The 15,807-nt window shown below is 41.4% G+C and overlaps 1 protein-coding gene across 2 annotated transcripts in view; it reads right to left on the bottom strand.

The window, feature by feature from the left end:
• Wwc3 (WWC family member 3) overlaps nucleotides 1-15,807 on the bottom strand; it is a 63,394-nt gene that overhangs the window by 26,048 nt on the left and 21,539 nt on the right. For both annotated transcript variants that reach the window (XM_010613993.1, XM_010613992.2), the window contains exons 5-7: nucleotides 11,403-11,532; nucleotides 8,802-8,951; nucleotides 7,610-7,683 (exon numbers count right to left, since the gene is read on the bottom strand). In XM_010613993.1, coding sequence (XP_010612295.1) covers nucleotides 7,610-7,683; nucleotides 8,802-8,951; nucleotides 11,403-11,532 — 354 coding nt within the window. The remainder of the gene's footprint in view (nucleotides 1-7,609; nucleotides 7,684-8,801; nucleotides 8,952-11,402; nucleotides 11,533-15,807) is intronic.

Genomic DNA, 15,807 nt, shown 5'->3' with positions numbered 1-15,807 from the left:
CCTGGATACTTTAAAATGCACTCCTTTTAAGATTTCTAAGGTTTTTGCTGTTGTTTTGTTGTGGTGTTGAGAATCAAACCCAGGGCCTCATACAGAATCTACCCCTGAGCTCCACCCCCACTCCATGCTTGCTGAGGTGTAAATGCGAGGCGGCCAAGATTCCATTTGAGGCTCTTAGCTCTAGGTAGGCTGTGTCTATCAGGATTCAAGTTGCTGAGGATAACAGAAGATCCAGTTCCAGATAATCATACCCTTCCCAGGAAAATCTCAAGCAATATGCATTATCAGGGCCGGGGATTTGGCTCAGTGGTTCCACTGCCTGCCTTGCAAGCGCAAGGGCCCAAGTTCGATCCCCAGTACCCAAAAAAAAAAAAAAAAAAAAGCATTATCAGAGAAAGGAATGAGGGGTCAAAATGAATTACAGGAGGGAGGAGAAGCAAAGGGAAACCTTTAAAAGGCCTGCCCACTGCAGGCATAAAGAAACAGTCCAGCAGCCAAACTTAAACTACATACTATAACTTCATAGTTTGCGGGAAAAATATGCGAGGACATACAGGCAGGGATGACTTCACCAGAAAGAAAATCCAGATGAAGTTGATTTCTCCCAACCCACCTGGAAAAGTTGCTCGGGCTGTGCTGAACACCAGGCAAACATTTCTGTACTTTAGAATAATGCTCTTTTTTATAATAAAAGGTCACAACAGTGCAAATGTTTGCAGGTTCATTTTCAAGATAGCTATCAATTTAGAAGAATATTAACATATATTGGACATATCAATTTCCTTCTTTGTATCCATCCATACTGTGTGTGTGGATATTTGGGGCCTGTGTTAGCCAGGGCAAGAGAAGCATATCTATCTGTCTGTCTGCTCTAGAAGCCAAAAACACTAGAAGGATTCCTTCGACAACTGATTGCTTGTACATTCCCCATAGAACAGACAAAACAGCTGTGCCTTTAAAACAGTATGCCTTGAGCACTGGACATGGGCCATGGCAGGGAGTATCTTTAGTGCGGAAGGTTTACTTGAAGACACAGACTTCCTGCCAAAGGTTAAACACAGATGCACTGAGGTTTGATGCACCTTCTTCTATATCCATGCCAAATGGCTGATGTGCTGCTTGGAACCCCTATTCCTTCAAGGGTCATCACTTCAATTCTAAGTGTTAAAGGAAAAACAGAAAGGCTTTTCTTTGAAATATCGCTTCAATGCAATTAAACACATGGAAGCAAAGCAAGGTTGTGAAAAAAACTTTTCCGACTTCATTTTTAAAGGGAACTGAGACCCACTGAAAATTGGTGAGGTTTTTTTCTTCTTTTTTTCTACAAGTCAACTACCTGCTTTATTGATTCCTGATTTTGATAAGTAGTACAGTTTATGGCCTTTACAAATGCCTTTATTTATTTATTATTTTCTTTTTTTTTAGGTTTTTTTTTTTTGGTACCGGGGATCGAACTCAGGTCCTTGTGCTTGCAAGGCAGGCGCCAGAACCACTCAGCCAAATCCCCGGCCCATAAATGCCTTTAAAAGTTTTTAAACATATAGCCCCATGCTCTGATAGTGATGAAATGAAAGCAAATCCTCAATTAAACACTCAAGTATCATATTTATTATGTGATTTCCAACTTTTATTCCCTGAATAGGTCTAATGCAGATATAAGAAACCTAGGAATCATTTTCCTTTATGATTTCTGCCAAACACCTTTTCTGTTCCAACTCAGACACCTTAAACTATGACTGGAAATCTGCATTTATGCTTCAGAAACTATTAAGACCCCCACAATTCATATGAAAATCTTAAATGATTTGCATTTTTCTAGGAAAAATTCACTTTTAATATTAAAAGGTTCTGAGACACATCAAGAGCCATCCCCAATTATTTGAATTGCCACCTAAAAACCTATATTCTATCATATGATTTCTTTTTTTTTTTTTCCTACCATATGATCTCTGATGTTCCTAGCAGCCTCCTGCTTTCTAGAAGAGCGAAAATAACCCCAGGCAACCCACAGTCCCATTCAGTGGTGACAAGTCATGGTGGAGACTCACAGCACAGTCTAAGTCCTGGTCTCAACTTAGATCCTCTTAACTTCAGATTTCATCTACAGCTACAGACTTAATACTTTTCATATTTTCTCTTAGGGTTTTTTTGTAAATACCTATTTAAATGAAAGCAAAGGTTAAATACACTCTCAACTGAGATCTAAGTTGACTGCATAGTGCTAAACATTGAGAAACCAGTGTCTACTCTACTAACTCTTCATGTGGGAAGTTCAAAAGGTCTGAATCTAAAACATCTGAGAAGGGTTCACCAATACACCCAACAGCCAACTCTACCCTCAGCTTCCTTGCTCTGACAGCATCTCCCCTTAGGAAGTGCAAACCTTCAGGGACCTACCTTTAACATAAAAAAAGCACAATGTCTTCAGGCTTCCTCATCGTGTCCCAGGTCAGGAAGATGGAGTTGCAGTGGTAAAAGAAGCTTAGCTTTCCCCTTTCATTTTCTTTTTCCTCCCTTCCTTTCTTTTACCTTCTTTTCTTCCTTTTATTACTTCCTTCCCTTTTGTTAGCACTAGAGTTTGAATCCTGGGCCTTTTCATTGAGCTTTATCTCTAGCCCCTTCCTCCCTTCCTCCCTTTCTCTCTTTCTTTCTACCAGGGATCGAACTCAGGACCTTGTGCTTGCAAGGCAGGCAGCAGCACCACTGAACTAAATCCTCAGCACTCCCTTTTCATTTTTTTAAGGCAGGGCCTTGCAAGTCACTAAATTACCCAGGCTGAACTCAAAATTGTGATTCTCCTGCCTCAGCCTCCCAGAGTGCTGGGATTAAAGGCATATGCGACCAGTCCCAGCAGTCTTTATTTTATTTCTCATTTTATTTCCCACTGCTCAAAATAAGATATAAAAATCACTTGAGAAATGAAGAGAAAAATCAAGTTGCTGATCAAATTCAATTGCAATCATTACACCGCTGATTCCTGACAACCTATGAACAGCAAGACAAACCCTGGCAACAAAAACTAAGACACAGAGAAACTGGATGGACCAAGTGTTTTGTTCCTATCTGCACTGAGTTATTTCCATGGAAACAGCTACAGTTTGTGAACAGTTCTGGAACAAGTGCTCTAAGGTTAAAAATAAGGAGCTATCTGCGTCATTAGGATTGCTTCAAGAAGACTTGCAATTCCAACTACATTTTTTAAAAATTCTGAAATTTTTATCCGATCCCCAGTACCGAAAATTTTTTCTAAAATTTTTAAACCAGTAACACGAAAATAATTCCTATCATAAGATCCAAGGGATGCTCCTGAAGGGAAAGGCAGAAGCAGTCCTTTTGGTACAATTTCACATGACCCGGCATTGAAAATACAAAACTGGCCACCACGATAGTCTGAGTTTGATCAGAGAATTCTCTAGACATCACTCTACCATTTGAAATTATGAGTTCAAATTCCACAAATTTTCTCTAACTCTGAATACATATGAAATCTCCACATTGTGCAGATCATTTTGTACCTCTTACAGACAATTTCAAATCTAGATATTCAAGAAAAGACTTCTGCAAAATGCATAAAGGCATAAACTTCTCCCCCTTGTAGAACTGGCAAAATACAGGTGGTCCTAGTGGGCAGACATCATGGTTATTTTTACGGGTCAGTTTGACTGAACTAAGGGATGCAGGGCGGTGATGTGTGGGTGTATCTGAAGATGGTTCTGGAAGAAATCAGCATTTCAATCAGAAGACTGAGTAAAGAAGAACAGCCCTCACCAATGTGGGTGGGAGTCATCTAGTCCACTAATTGGAACCAAAGAGGAAGAGCAAAATGTGCTGTTTTTGACCTGAGACATCACTTTTCTGCCTTCAGACATCTGAACTCCTACTCCTTGGGCCTTTGGACTCTGGGTCTTATACCACCACCACCACCACCCAACACTGGCACCCGCTCCCAGACTTGGACTGAATTACATTACTGGATTTCCTGGGTCTCCTCCAGCTTACAGGTGGCAAATGGCAAGACTTCCTGCCTCCAAAATTACATAAGTCAATTCCTGTATTCAACTCTCCCCTCCTCTGGTTCTATTTCTCTGGAGAACCCTGACTAATACAGTAGGGAAGCTAAACTTTGCAGAGTGGAATGATTTAAAAAATGAGAGGCAGGAGGCTGACATCCCAGGATGAGGTGGCAGAAGGTTAAGTGATTTGTGATGTTAAAGTGATGGCAGTCCACCTGGGTAAGAGCACATGATGCTCACTAGACTCAGGCTGAACGATCAGAGAAGGACACGCTATGCTTTGCATTCTTTCTAATGCTTCAGTGGGTGAGCAGGAGTACATGATGTTCCTCTGTAATGGACACCCCTCCTCCAGTGATGCTCACAGAGATATCAGGGATATGCTACGTGATAAGCCTGTGGACAGGACTTGAAGCTATTATGCTTTGACTGTGGTGCTTATCACCTGGGTCCTGGAATGTTCACATCTTTTCTAGATGTAGTTCTTGCCAGAGAACTGCTTGCTACCACTTTCTTCCCATGTCTGCACTGTTGTAGCCATGTGCTTTATTTAGAGGGAGTCTATAAAGATGCTCAAAAAGAGAGATGTTGGTAAAATTGCTATTCTCCTTGGGATGTGACCTGATGACATTAACTGTCCCTATATTTTACCATGCCTGCTGGGAATGTAAGGCTGTCCTGACAACAGCATGAGGTGTACTGGACCCAGTACCTTGCTAGTACACTGGGGGTGATTGTAGGCAGAATAGACTGACTCCAAGGGGACTTGTGAGGTGCATTGCCACCACCACTTCAGGGGACTAGATTCTAGAGGGGCTACGATGACTGAACTGTCATTTCCTGCTTGAGGCCTTCACAGGAATATTTCAAGGATGGTTTTAGGAAGCTTAAAGTCCATTGAAAGTAACAAACCATGATATCAAAATCAAGATCCACCATCTAAATTGTGCTCATCTACAATATCGACTCCCGGAAATATTCTTGAGGTCAGCTTCTTCTGTTCAATCTAGGGAGAGCAACACCTCAGTGGCCATTTTTCCTGGGCTAAGACAATTTAAGAAAGGATATAAGAGGGGCTGTCTTAGGACTGCCAAACTTTATGAAAATCTGCCATTGCTGCCCTGTGCTCTGTGAACCAGGGATACCTTGGGGCAGAGGTCTACTAGGCCACAGCTTGATGTCACTGTTTTCCTCCTAGCATCCTTTGCTAGCTGCTTGTCCTCTCCTGCCAGACCTTAAAGGTAAGTTTTTCCAAAATTTATTTCCTCTTCCTTTTCCCTCTCACACACAGCCATTCTCGTTTGGACTTTTTACTGTACCCACTGACCAATCTCATTTTGACCAGGCCTCTTATTTGTCTTCCTCACTTTCTGGAATGCCGGGCTGGGTAAGTCCTTGTCATGGGGGCTGCCCTGTGTAACACAGGATGCTGAGCAGCATCTCTGGTCTCTGATTCCCCCCTGATGCCCCTAGTACCTACCCCAGAGCTGGGACAACTAAACATGTCTCTGGACATTGCCAAAGTCCCCTGAGGGTTAAAGTACTCACTTTTCATGTCAAGAAGCACTGAACTATTGGGAAAAGGACAGGCAGCACCCTTGCAAGCCAACGCTGGCTGACTCTAAACCACATGGGTGAGTCTTAAATGTTCCAGAGTAGCCAGAAAGCCAATTCTGAGGAACTACTATGGTTGAAAAGCTGGGGCCAGAATCCACCTCTAACTTTAGTGCATTTCCTAAAAAGCTTCTAGGATCTAGGAATAATATTTTATTCAAAAGTAATGGTGAAATGCAGTGACTTCCCTCCAAATATTTTTAAATACTCAACTTTTCACCCAAAATGTATTATCCCAACATTTAGAAGGTTACTTGCTCACTGTGTTACTGACACCATTTCTAGAAAACAAAGAAATCGCTTGCTACGGTTGGTAAATGTCACAACACACAAAACAATTATAGTCCTAAGTGTGGCAGTGCTGTTTTCTGTGTTTAATTCAGCACAGCAGATTCCAGCACCCACACTTTGAAGTTCTACCAAGAAACAGGCCCGAGCAAGCAGAGGACAGTCAGAAGCTGAACAGAAGGAATGCACGAGAAATGAAGAATGTGGTCATGGAAGGAACCAGTAATGGTCAGTGAACTTGGCGGCATTCTGTGGGGAGATGTAAAGCCCACCATGAGTCCACCCTGAAAAGCCAGGAAGAGTTGGGTGGATGCCTCCTAGCACACAGAAGGCCTGTGGCAGTTGCAGTTGGCTTTGTGGCAGAGAGTAAAATGGTTCACTTTTGTTTCTACTTTTATACATTTCCTAAAGCCAACAGAGTGGATTCAAGACACGCTGGACCACAGAATATACTGAGTATATTATGCTTATCTTAGAAAGGACTCCTTCAACCCACCAGTATTCTGTTCTTTTTTCTCCTCAAGATAGTTGGATCATAGTTCATACACGACTACGGAAACTTTATAAAAGCTATGCCACAAACTTTTCTGAGGCATACATTGTGAAATGATTTGGTTTGAAGGCTTTCTAGAAGGCACCATAAACATAAAGTCTCTAAAAGAGGACATGAAAGCTGGGGCAGGGTTAGAATGTTGAAAATGGGTGCACTGAGCACCCAAGGAAAAATGTGCTACATAAAAATACTGTGCCAGCAAGGATTCTGGAAACCCCTTGGAGTGATCTGGTGAAGACGGGAGGGAGGGAGGTGGCAAAGAGAAACCTAGTGCACAAACCCAACCAAATCTCAGTTTGCTGAAGGCAGAGGAGTCACACTGCAGGTCGATATAAATGATGTCACTTTTCTCCAAACAAAAGTAAATCAGTGTGAAAAACTATAATAGTACATAAGATCCTAATGAGATAATTGACAATGTGAAATAGGAAGAAAAGGGCTAAAGGTGTAGGGAAAGTAGGAAAGGTAATAAGGGAAAAGAAAATAATATGAGAAAATTAAAAAATGGAAATAAAGTGTTTGTAAATGGGGAGGGTAGGAGGGAGTGAAGGGAGGGCAGGGACAAGGGGAAAAAATGAGAACCAAGACCTGTCATGTAAAGGTACAAGATCCCAATGATGAATGTAACTGTACTGTACACCTAAAACGTACCAATAAACTCAATGAGAAAAAAAAAACATTAAATCAAGAATGTACTGCTAGCACCAACAGACCCAAAACAGACTAAAACAGCTTTTAGACCAAGATGTGTGGCTCTACAACTGACCTGTGGCATTAGAAGCCACATATACAGAGACAGAACAGTTTTGCTTCTGCTGGTCTGAGGGCCTGATAAATTGATTGGGGAGGAAGGGAGGGGAGGTCCTAAACCACTTGGTCTGACACAGAAAGTTGGAAAGATCTTCACCCATACTGAATCACATCTTTAAAACTGTCTGCAATGTTGATAATTTCACATTCAGATGGGCACTTAAGTTTGCTACGTGTAGTAAGAAGCTACTTCAAATGAAGATCGTTTATTTTATATTCCATCAGATATTATTCTGCAGTAATATATGGACAATCACACATTGGAGCTATGCTGAACCTTTTTTTATGAGACAAACAGCAGAAGGCAAGATCGAAAAAATATGCTTCTTACCTCTTTCGGGCTTCTTCATACTGCCAGTTAAGTCTGACTCGGTCTACAAGTCTTGTTTTGTCATCAAAGACAAACTTTCCAGAGCACAAGAAAAAAAGAAGGGAAACACATATTGAGAATATTTTCAAAAATATAAAATCCATTTAAATTTTCAGCAACAATGAAGAATATTCTTTTGTCTTTCAATTTCAATGTTTCAAAGGCCTAGAAAGAAATACTCCATACAATACTGTGCCACCCACTCTGGGTGGGAGGGTTGTGAATCAGGTTGGGAAGATCTTTGCTTTCCTAAAGTTGGTGTGGGTTTTTTGGTTTGGTGTTTTGATTTTTAAACAGGGGAAGTGGATTCATCTACTGTATACTGTAATTCCAACAACGACAACAAATTAACTTTTAAAAGAAACAGGAAATTACTTAGTATAAGTTGAAACAAAGGCAAAAAAATTCATCTCATTTAATGCAGTATGCTCTCTAATTCTCTGATAGATCCAAAATATAGCCTATCTGTGAGTCCCACAGTTGTAGATCCAAAGCATAGTTAGGCCCACAGTGGTTGTGTCTGTACTGAATATGGACAGACTTTTTTTCGTGTCATTCTTCCCTAAACTATACAACAATGATTTGCATAGCATTAGGTATTATAAATAATCAAAAGATAATCTGAAGTCTACAGATGAAGTATGTAGGCTACGTGCAAATATACACCATTTTATGTAAGGAACTTAAGCCTCCAGGAATTCCAGTGTTTGAGGGGGTCCAGAATTAATACCCAGCACATGCGGAGGGATGACTGCAATTAACTTCTGCTTTTATTTGGTAACAAATCAGTTTCAAAATTCACTCTATTGCATTATTAATTATAATAGTATGTCTCTGACTTCACTACCTGGCTTCAAAATGATGATTCTCCTAACTCTACTTTGTGGCTAACTCAAGCCTTCACTAGTTATCAAAAGAGGCATAATGAAATTCTTCTAAGCATCAGCGTTGCTTTTAATTCAATTTCCTGACATTCTTTTGGAAGAATAAGAATAGCTGGATATGAGAAACAGTATTTCTTTTTCTTCCAACTGAATGGCACAAAAGCCAAAATACATGTTTCGGAAGTGAAAATGGAAAACTCAACTGAACGAGTGAAGGTCACACACCACTACCAACTCTTGCCCGTCTGAGGGCACAGTGGTGCACATACCTCCCCTATGGCCTCAGTCTGGGAGCCGGCATCGCAGAAGTGCTGTGTTGCCCCGGAATCACCAAGTACACCAGCATTGGAAGGTAAATCAGGGAGGAAGTCACCAAGGGAGCAGCTATTCTTGAAGCTATCCGTAAGCTTGGCCAGGCTCTGCAAGAGGAGACAAGCTCTTTGAATACAAATGGCAATGTTTCCCATACCTTCTGGTTTGAGATCTGTAGCTTTTAGACTGGAGACCTATCCCGTACACGCACACACACACACACACACATTTCCCATCCTCATTACATTTAAAATAAATGAACTATACTGCATACACCTTAAATAAAATTCTTATTTAAATCAGATAGCAATTAAGTCCTCTTGGTAGCACATGAATAAAACCAATAACAGTTATGGTATCACTTTTACTGTTTTTTTAACCTTCATGTTTTTAAAGAAAAAAATGTACATTCCTATCTAAAATGCTCAGTTTGTAAATGAGTCGGAGAGAGATGCATAACTCTGTGGGACTTTTATATAAAAACTACGGAAGATGAAACCAGCTACCACCAAGACCTTGTCTCAAAATATAAAATAAAAAGGGCTTGGGGACATACCTCAGTGCAAAGGCCCTGGGTTCAATCCCTAGCACCAAAAATAAAGAAAACAACACCACAGAAAGAAAGCAGCTACTAGATGATGCTTACGTTATTTTTAATTACCTGAATTTTCAGTCATAATTATATGTGGTTGAGCAAAAAATTCTACAAAGTAACCTCATGTTGTTATTTTGCCAAAAATTTAGAATAAGTATGTATTCTGGCACATGGAATCCCTTCGTGTAGAAATTTAACAGAAATCTGAGTTTTTAGCATTTCTTTCAGACTTCTTTTTGTTTGTTTGTTTTGTTTTTTGTTTTTTGGTACCAGGGATCAAACTCAGGACCTTGCACTTGCGAGACAGGCAGCGGTACTATTGAGCTAAATCCCCAGCCCTCTTTCAGACTTCTGAACCTGTTCACCTTCAGCATCACTACAGACACCAGATCAGGGATGTACATAACTGGCTTGAAATTGAGACAAAGGCCTCTTGGAAGGGAAGTTCATATGAGGAAGACAAAACAATTGATTTTGATGGGCAAGGACTTTCCCCATGCCTCTCCCTGAAGCTTCTCATAGCTGGAGTTGTAGAGGCCTCACAGAAGATACTAAGGACTAAAACTTCTCCAGAAATCATCTCTCCTACCTCTGTGATTAGGGAATCCAAGTGAGGCAATGAGGTGGCTTCCTCCAGGGATGGCTTCACAGGGGCCAGAGTGAGGAGTTCCATTTGACCTCCTGGGGCACGTACTCCTTGTCTCTGCCACTGAAAGCCACCTGCTTCATCTAAAAATACAGATTTCTAGGCCTTACCTCCAGAAATTCTAACTTAGTAGGTCTAGGATGAAATCTGATAAACTGCATTTTAAGGAGCACCATGGAAACTCTCCACAAGTCCCGCATGGCCTTATGGATCTTAGGAAGCACTGTCAAGCAAAGTAGTTATTTGTGCATCTAGTCTCATTTTTGCCTTTAAGTCCAAGCTTTACTTCATATGTCCTCTGAGACTTACTACAGAATCTAGACAAATGCCTACTAGGTGTTCCCTTAGAGTATCAAGCAAGAAGTAAGTACCATAAGAGAAAGCAATGAACACATGCCAACATCAAACAGAAAGACCAGTTCGAATGTATCCACATGGTAAAAAACCATATCAAAGAATAAAGAAACTCTTTGGGAACAGATAATGGCAAAGCTATAGGATTTTATTGTCACACGAGGAAGCTATAGCAGAACAGTAGCCTAAGCCTAGCTTTATGCAAAGGCCTCTGAGTGTACATTCACATTTTTTGCATCTGCATAAACACTGGGAGGGTATGCAAGAAAGGAATAAAAGTACTTGTGGGAGGTGGGAGGATGGAGTCAGGGCAAGGATTCTTACCATACACCTTTTGAATCATTTTGATTATTAACAACATGAATTTTTTATCACCCACGGTTATGGGTTGAGTTGTGCCCCCACCAGAAGATATGTTCAAGTCCTGACCCCTGGAATCTGTGAATGTAGCCTTATTTGGAAATCAAGTCTTCACAGCTGCAATCTAGTTAGTGAGGTCATATTGGATAGGTGGGCACTAATCCAATGCCTGGTGCCCTGATGGGAAGAGGAAATGTGGAAACAGAACCAGAGAGAAGGCTCTATGACAAGAGGCAGAGATTGGAGTGATGTGTCTACGTGCCAAGGAAGACCAAGAACACCTGGGGCTACAGAAGCTAAGAGGCTTGGAAGAAACCACACCACCACCGCCACCAGTAGCAGCCTTCCCTGAACGTTCACAGGGAGGGCAGTCTGGCCAACATCCAGATTTTAGATTTCTGCCCTCCAGAACTGGGAGAATAAATTGCTATTGTTCAGAGTCACTCGGTTTGTGGTACTTTGTTATAGTAGCCCCAGGAAATTAATACATTTATTTAAACACAGTATGTGTCTAGCACAAAAATACATAATATTATAAGTTAAGTTTTATAGACAATCAGCTAGGCTAACAGGCAGGTGGGTGGATGAGGAATAAGACCTCACCTGCATCAGGTCCCGCCGCTCCTTCTCGCCTGTACAGATGGCTTTCTTGATGGTCCGGAGCTCATTCATTATAGCCTGTGCCTCATCTAGTTTGTAGTTGGTATGAGCACTTGACATCTTCCTATCAATCCTGGTTAAAAAAGAAGTTAAGAGTCACTTCACAAGACAACATTTCTTTAAACAACCACCACTGAAACCCACATGCTTCACAGGAAGGTAGGAAAGAGTTAAAAGCAATGTTCTGGGACAGAAAAGTGGAAACCCTCACAAAATCTTCATTTCTTATGGTAAATAAAAAAACCCTGAGACCTGGCTGATAGACACTGCCCTCACAGAGGAGCACCCTCTGCACTAGAGGATGGCTGTGTCCTCTATGTGAAGCTGCTGACGAGATCACTGGCTGGAGTAATACAGAGACCACACTCCCTTGCTGGAGGATCAAATGTTCTTTTAATCCCAGCATCATTCGGGTTAGTGGTCAACAATGTTTATGAAATGAACCTATGAATGAAATCTGTGTGCGTGCCAGCAGAGTGTATGGGAAATAGCAGGAAGTGGTAAGCTTTCAATAATGGCACCTTGTGCAAAAGCTAGAAATGCTTATGTCTCCTCTGTCCCCAACCCACCTCCTCAATCCTTTCCTTCAATCCAAACATCCAACATCCAAGCTTGCTTCCTTTCTTGCCTTCTTCCCTACCTTCCTCCATCCCTCCTTCCCTCCAGCCAACCCACGTACACACAGGCCTGGCTCCAGGCCTTGTGGAAGCAGAGCACCAAACAAGACAAGATTTGTCCCCGCCTTCAAAGAGCAGGTAGCCTCAGGAGCACATCCTTTGTCACATCTCCCATACCTAAGTCCCAGGCCTTGGAAACCCTTAGGGCTGAGGAACTTGGGAGACTAGTCCAAAAATGGAATTAATTCCTTCCCCAGGAAGCAACTAGCTTGCTTTTCAGGTTCCAGACCCACCATTACACAGATTCTGATTATAATATGTTGCCTGCATGTTATCCTGAAGATCTGGATCTTCAACTGATAGCCCAAACTGCCTTGTTTTCCACTCATACAAGCCTGTTAGCATACTGTGAGAAGCAGTGGCATTCCAGTCCTGTGGAATGCCCTAGGCCAGGCACTTCACTTCTTTCAATCTCTTTCCTTGTCTCTCAAATTGGGACACTAAAATTACTTCTCCAATAGTAGGGGCATGAGACTGAAGAAGAAAATGCAAGGGGAGACATGTAATGTTTGCGATGTTATTACCAGGATTATGCAGAATCTACTTACTCATGAGAGAAAAAAACAAGCTGCCAGCTCTAGTACCTTACTATTGTTAATAAATTCCTTGCCACATGTGTCACAAATCACAGCAAAGCTCAGCACCTGAGTTGACCTGAGCATTTTTGAACAGGAAAAAGACAAATACTGCCCCCTGGCTGGAATAGGGCTCTAGGGCCCGAGGGTACTGTGATGACTGCCATCAACTAAAATAAAATGTTTATGAAGACTGATCCTAAGTCCTACCTCTGAGAGTAGATGCAGGTACACTGTAGGGCCCCACACATTGAATGGCGTCATACTTGAATCTCAGAATGACCATGGGCACTTCCATAATGGAGCAGTTAAAGATTTATACGTTTCTCCAACACACTTTGCCTATCTGTATCCACAAACAAAATTATATATAGTACCATTTTATAAGAGGATACGTGTACTTTTAACTATTGTATTGTATTTCATGTGGAATGTTGAAATAAATGAGCAGTAACTCAAGTTTGGGCCATGATTCTCCTTTTTTTCCTTGCTCTCTGTAAATCCCTACTCTGGCTCCTTTACAAGTGATTGAAGTGGTTAGCTTTAACTCTCTAACACCTTGAGGGTCATCATGAGTTTTATCAATAAAATGTAATAAGTTCCCAGCACAGTATCAGCTAGCTGTTTGGTGTCTATTAAATTTGGAAGCCAACAAAAATAACAGTGGGCATATAAGCCCCTTGTACATTTTCAAAACACTTTTGTCTGTCTCTCAAAACGAGTCACACTTCTACCACAATGGCTGGCTTTCTCACTCACTGCAGGGACCTTACCCAGACCAATAAGCCAAACGGGACATTCGCTAATATTCCACCTGTACTTTATCACCTGTGACAACTTCACAACAAAAGTCAGCGTCATTCTGACACTCTGCACAAGCAGCTCTATGTGGCTAAAGGGTGTGAGAAAAAGGGAGTGGGAACAACATGGGGAGTCACCAGGCCAACCTCAGACTCCTGGGGCCCTGTAGTAGGTGAGCTTCTACCAGGTGGAACTGGGAATTTTTTTGGTCCAACAATCAGCTCCTAGAGCAATGTTGAAACAATCTCTTCTTACAATAATTATTATTTGCTGACAGGTATTTTATTATAGTTATTATTGAATCAAACACCATAGTCTCTACACTTGTAAATACCGAGTGATTTTACCGCAAAAAGAAGTCTATGAAACATGCTGTCATGAAATTACTGAAGGATAAAGCTACACTAAAAGCAGAGGTGGAGTTCTTTGGCTCTACATTTAGTTCAGGAGCTCGAGTTGGGGGTGAAGTCCCCTGGGGAGCACTGTTCACCTTGGGCTGGCGGCATGGCTTGGCGGTAGAGCAACTGCTTAGCATGTGTGAGGCTCTGGGTTCCACCCCTAGCATCCCATCCCCCCCAAAAAACATGTCTTTTGAGAGCCATTCATCTTACAGGGATCACAGAGACACCAACATATATTACGTAGGAAAACATAAAACCAGGGAAAAACCCATTTGTGTTTCCATTTTAGATGTTCCAGGGAAAATGAAGAGTCTAACAGAAAGCAGAAATAAAAGCCCATACATCTTAAAGCACTAGCTGTGCCCAAGACACCACCAAACTGTTCTTGCAGGAAAAAAAAAAAAAATCTAGGTTTATTTGCATAACAATGTCGTATATTCTCTTTTGATAAAGGGCTTTCCAATACACCATTTTTAATGTCATGAGCCACAACCCACCTAAGATGTTGAAATCTGTTGAAAAGGTTTATGTCGGCGCCAGGCGTGGTGGCGCACGCCTGTAATCCCAGCACTCGGGAGGCTGAGACAGGAAGACTGCTGTGATTTTGAGACCAGCCTGGGCTTCATAGTGAGTTCCAGGTCAGTCTCAACTACATAGTGAGACCCTGTCTCAAAAATCCAAAAAAAAAAAAGAAAAAAGAAAAAAAAAGGTTTATGTCATTCCAGACAAAACCTGAAGCCATAAAAGTCTGATAACTCTTTTAACAATCAATGAGAAACTCAAAGCATAAATAAAGAGCGAAATAAAAGATAAATAATAGGAAATGGAGATATATCTTTTGCAAATGGAAAAAGAACCAAAAGATGGAGGAACTTGGGACCTAGTCTCAGCTCTACCCAAGTGGCTGTAAGACCTTGGAGAAGATGCTGAAGATTGGATCAGGCAGCTGTTTGTCCCTGTCCCAAAGGTTCCCTTAAACAGCGAGCCCCAGCAGCAAAACAGGGAGTCCAGGTTCCACACAGGTTGTCATGCACAGGGAAGAAAAGGGAAAGAGTCTTTCTTAACAGCAACAACAACAAAAGCCATTAGATAATTTGATCTCAAAGCTAGGGACCTCGGAGACACTACCACTTCCAAATAGTTACTTATTACATTACTTTATAAAATATATTATTCTACTGCATAAATATCTAAAAATGGTTCAGTATAGCATCTGTTAGGTGAGAGTCTTGCTGCATGCTTAATGCTCTTCACCACATTCAACTCCCTCAATAGCCTTATGCAGTAAGCATAGTCTTCCTTGTATTTTATAATGAAGTCAAGGTTATAAATGGCCCAATGGCAAGTTAATATTTGACACAGCAGGGATTAAAGCCCACAAACCTCATTCTGAAAATGGCACAGGATCACAGGGCACAGGGATGCCCCTTTCTGCTTGAGTGTGACATCTGTCACCATCTTCAAAATGTTCAACGTGGATCTAAATGGTTCTTTTATAAGGGCAGGTTACATTTCACAGAACTCAAACTGCATCCATTTCTCAAGTGGGGTTTTGTTTTGTTTTACAGTACTGGGGATTGAACTCAGGGCCTTCACCCTAAGCTAGATCTTCAGCGTATTTTTTAGTTTTCTATTTCGGACTGAGTCTTGCCAAGTCATTAAGTTGCCCCAAACAGGATTGGAACCTACAATCCTCCTGCCTCGGCCTCCCAGAGTGCTGGTTTTATAGGCATGCTCCATGACACTTGGTTATCAATTGCAATCCATTATCTAACAAAAACCTGAAAGAGCAGCAGACCTTTCTTCATTTCTACAAAATTCACTTATCTGAGAGTTTTGTGTCTTTTAAAAACATCTTCCAGAGCCCTGGTCAAATTCAGAAAATGTAATTAAT

This window comes from Fukomys damarensis, unplaced genomic scaffold (assembly GCF_012274545.1).
Source record: "Fukomys damarensis isolate Sample0158 unplaced genomic scaffold, DMR_v1.0_HiC HiC_scaffold_39, whole genome shotgun sequence".
NCBI classification, from domain to species: domain Eukaryota; kingdom Metazoa; phylum Chordata; class Mammalia; order Rodentia; family Bathyergidae; genus Fukomys; species Fukomys damarensis.
This window is presented reverse-complemented; position numbering and strand designations above follow the sequence as displayed.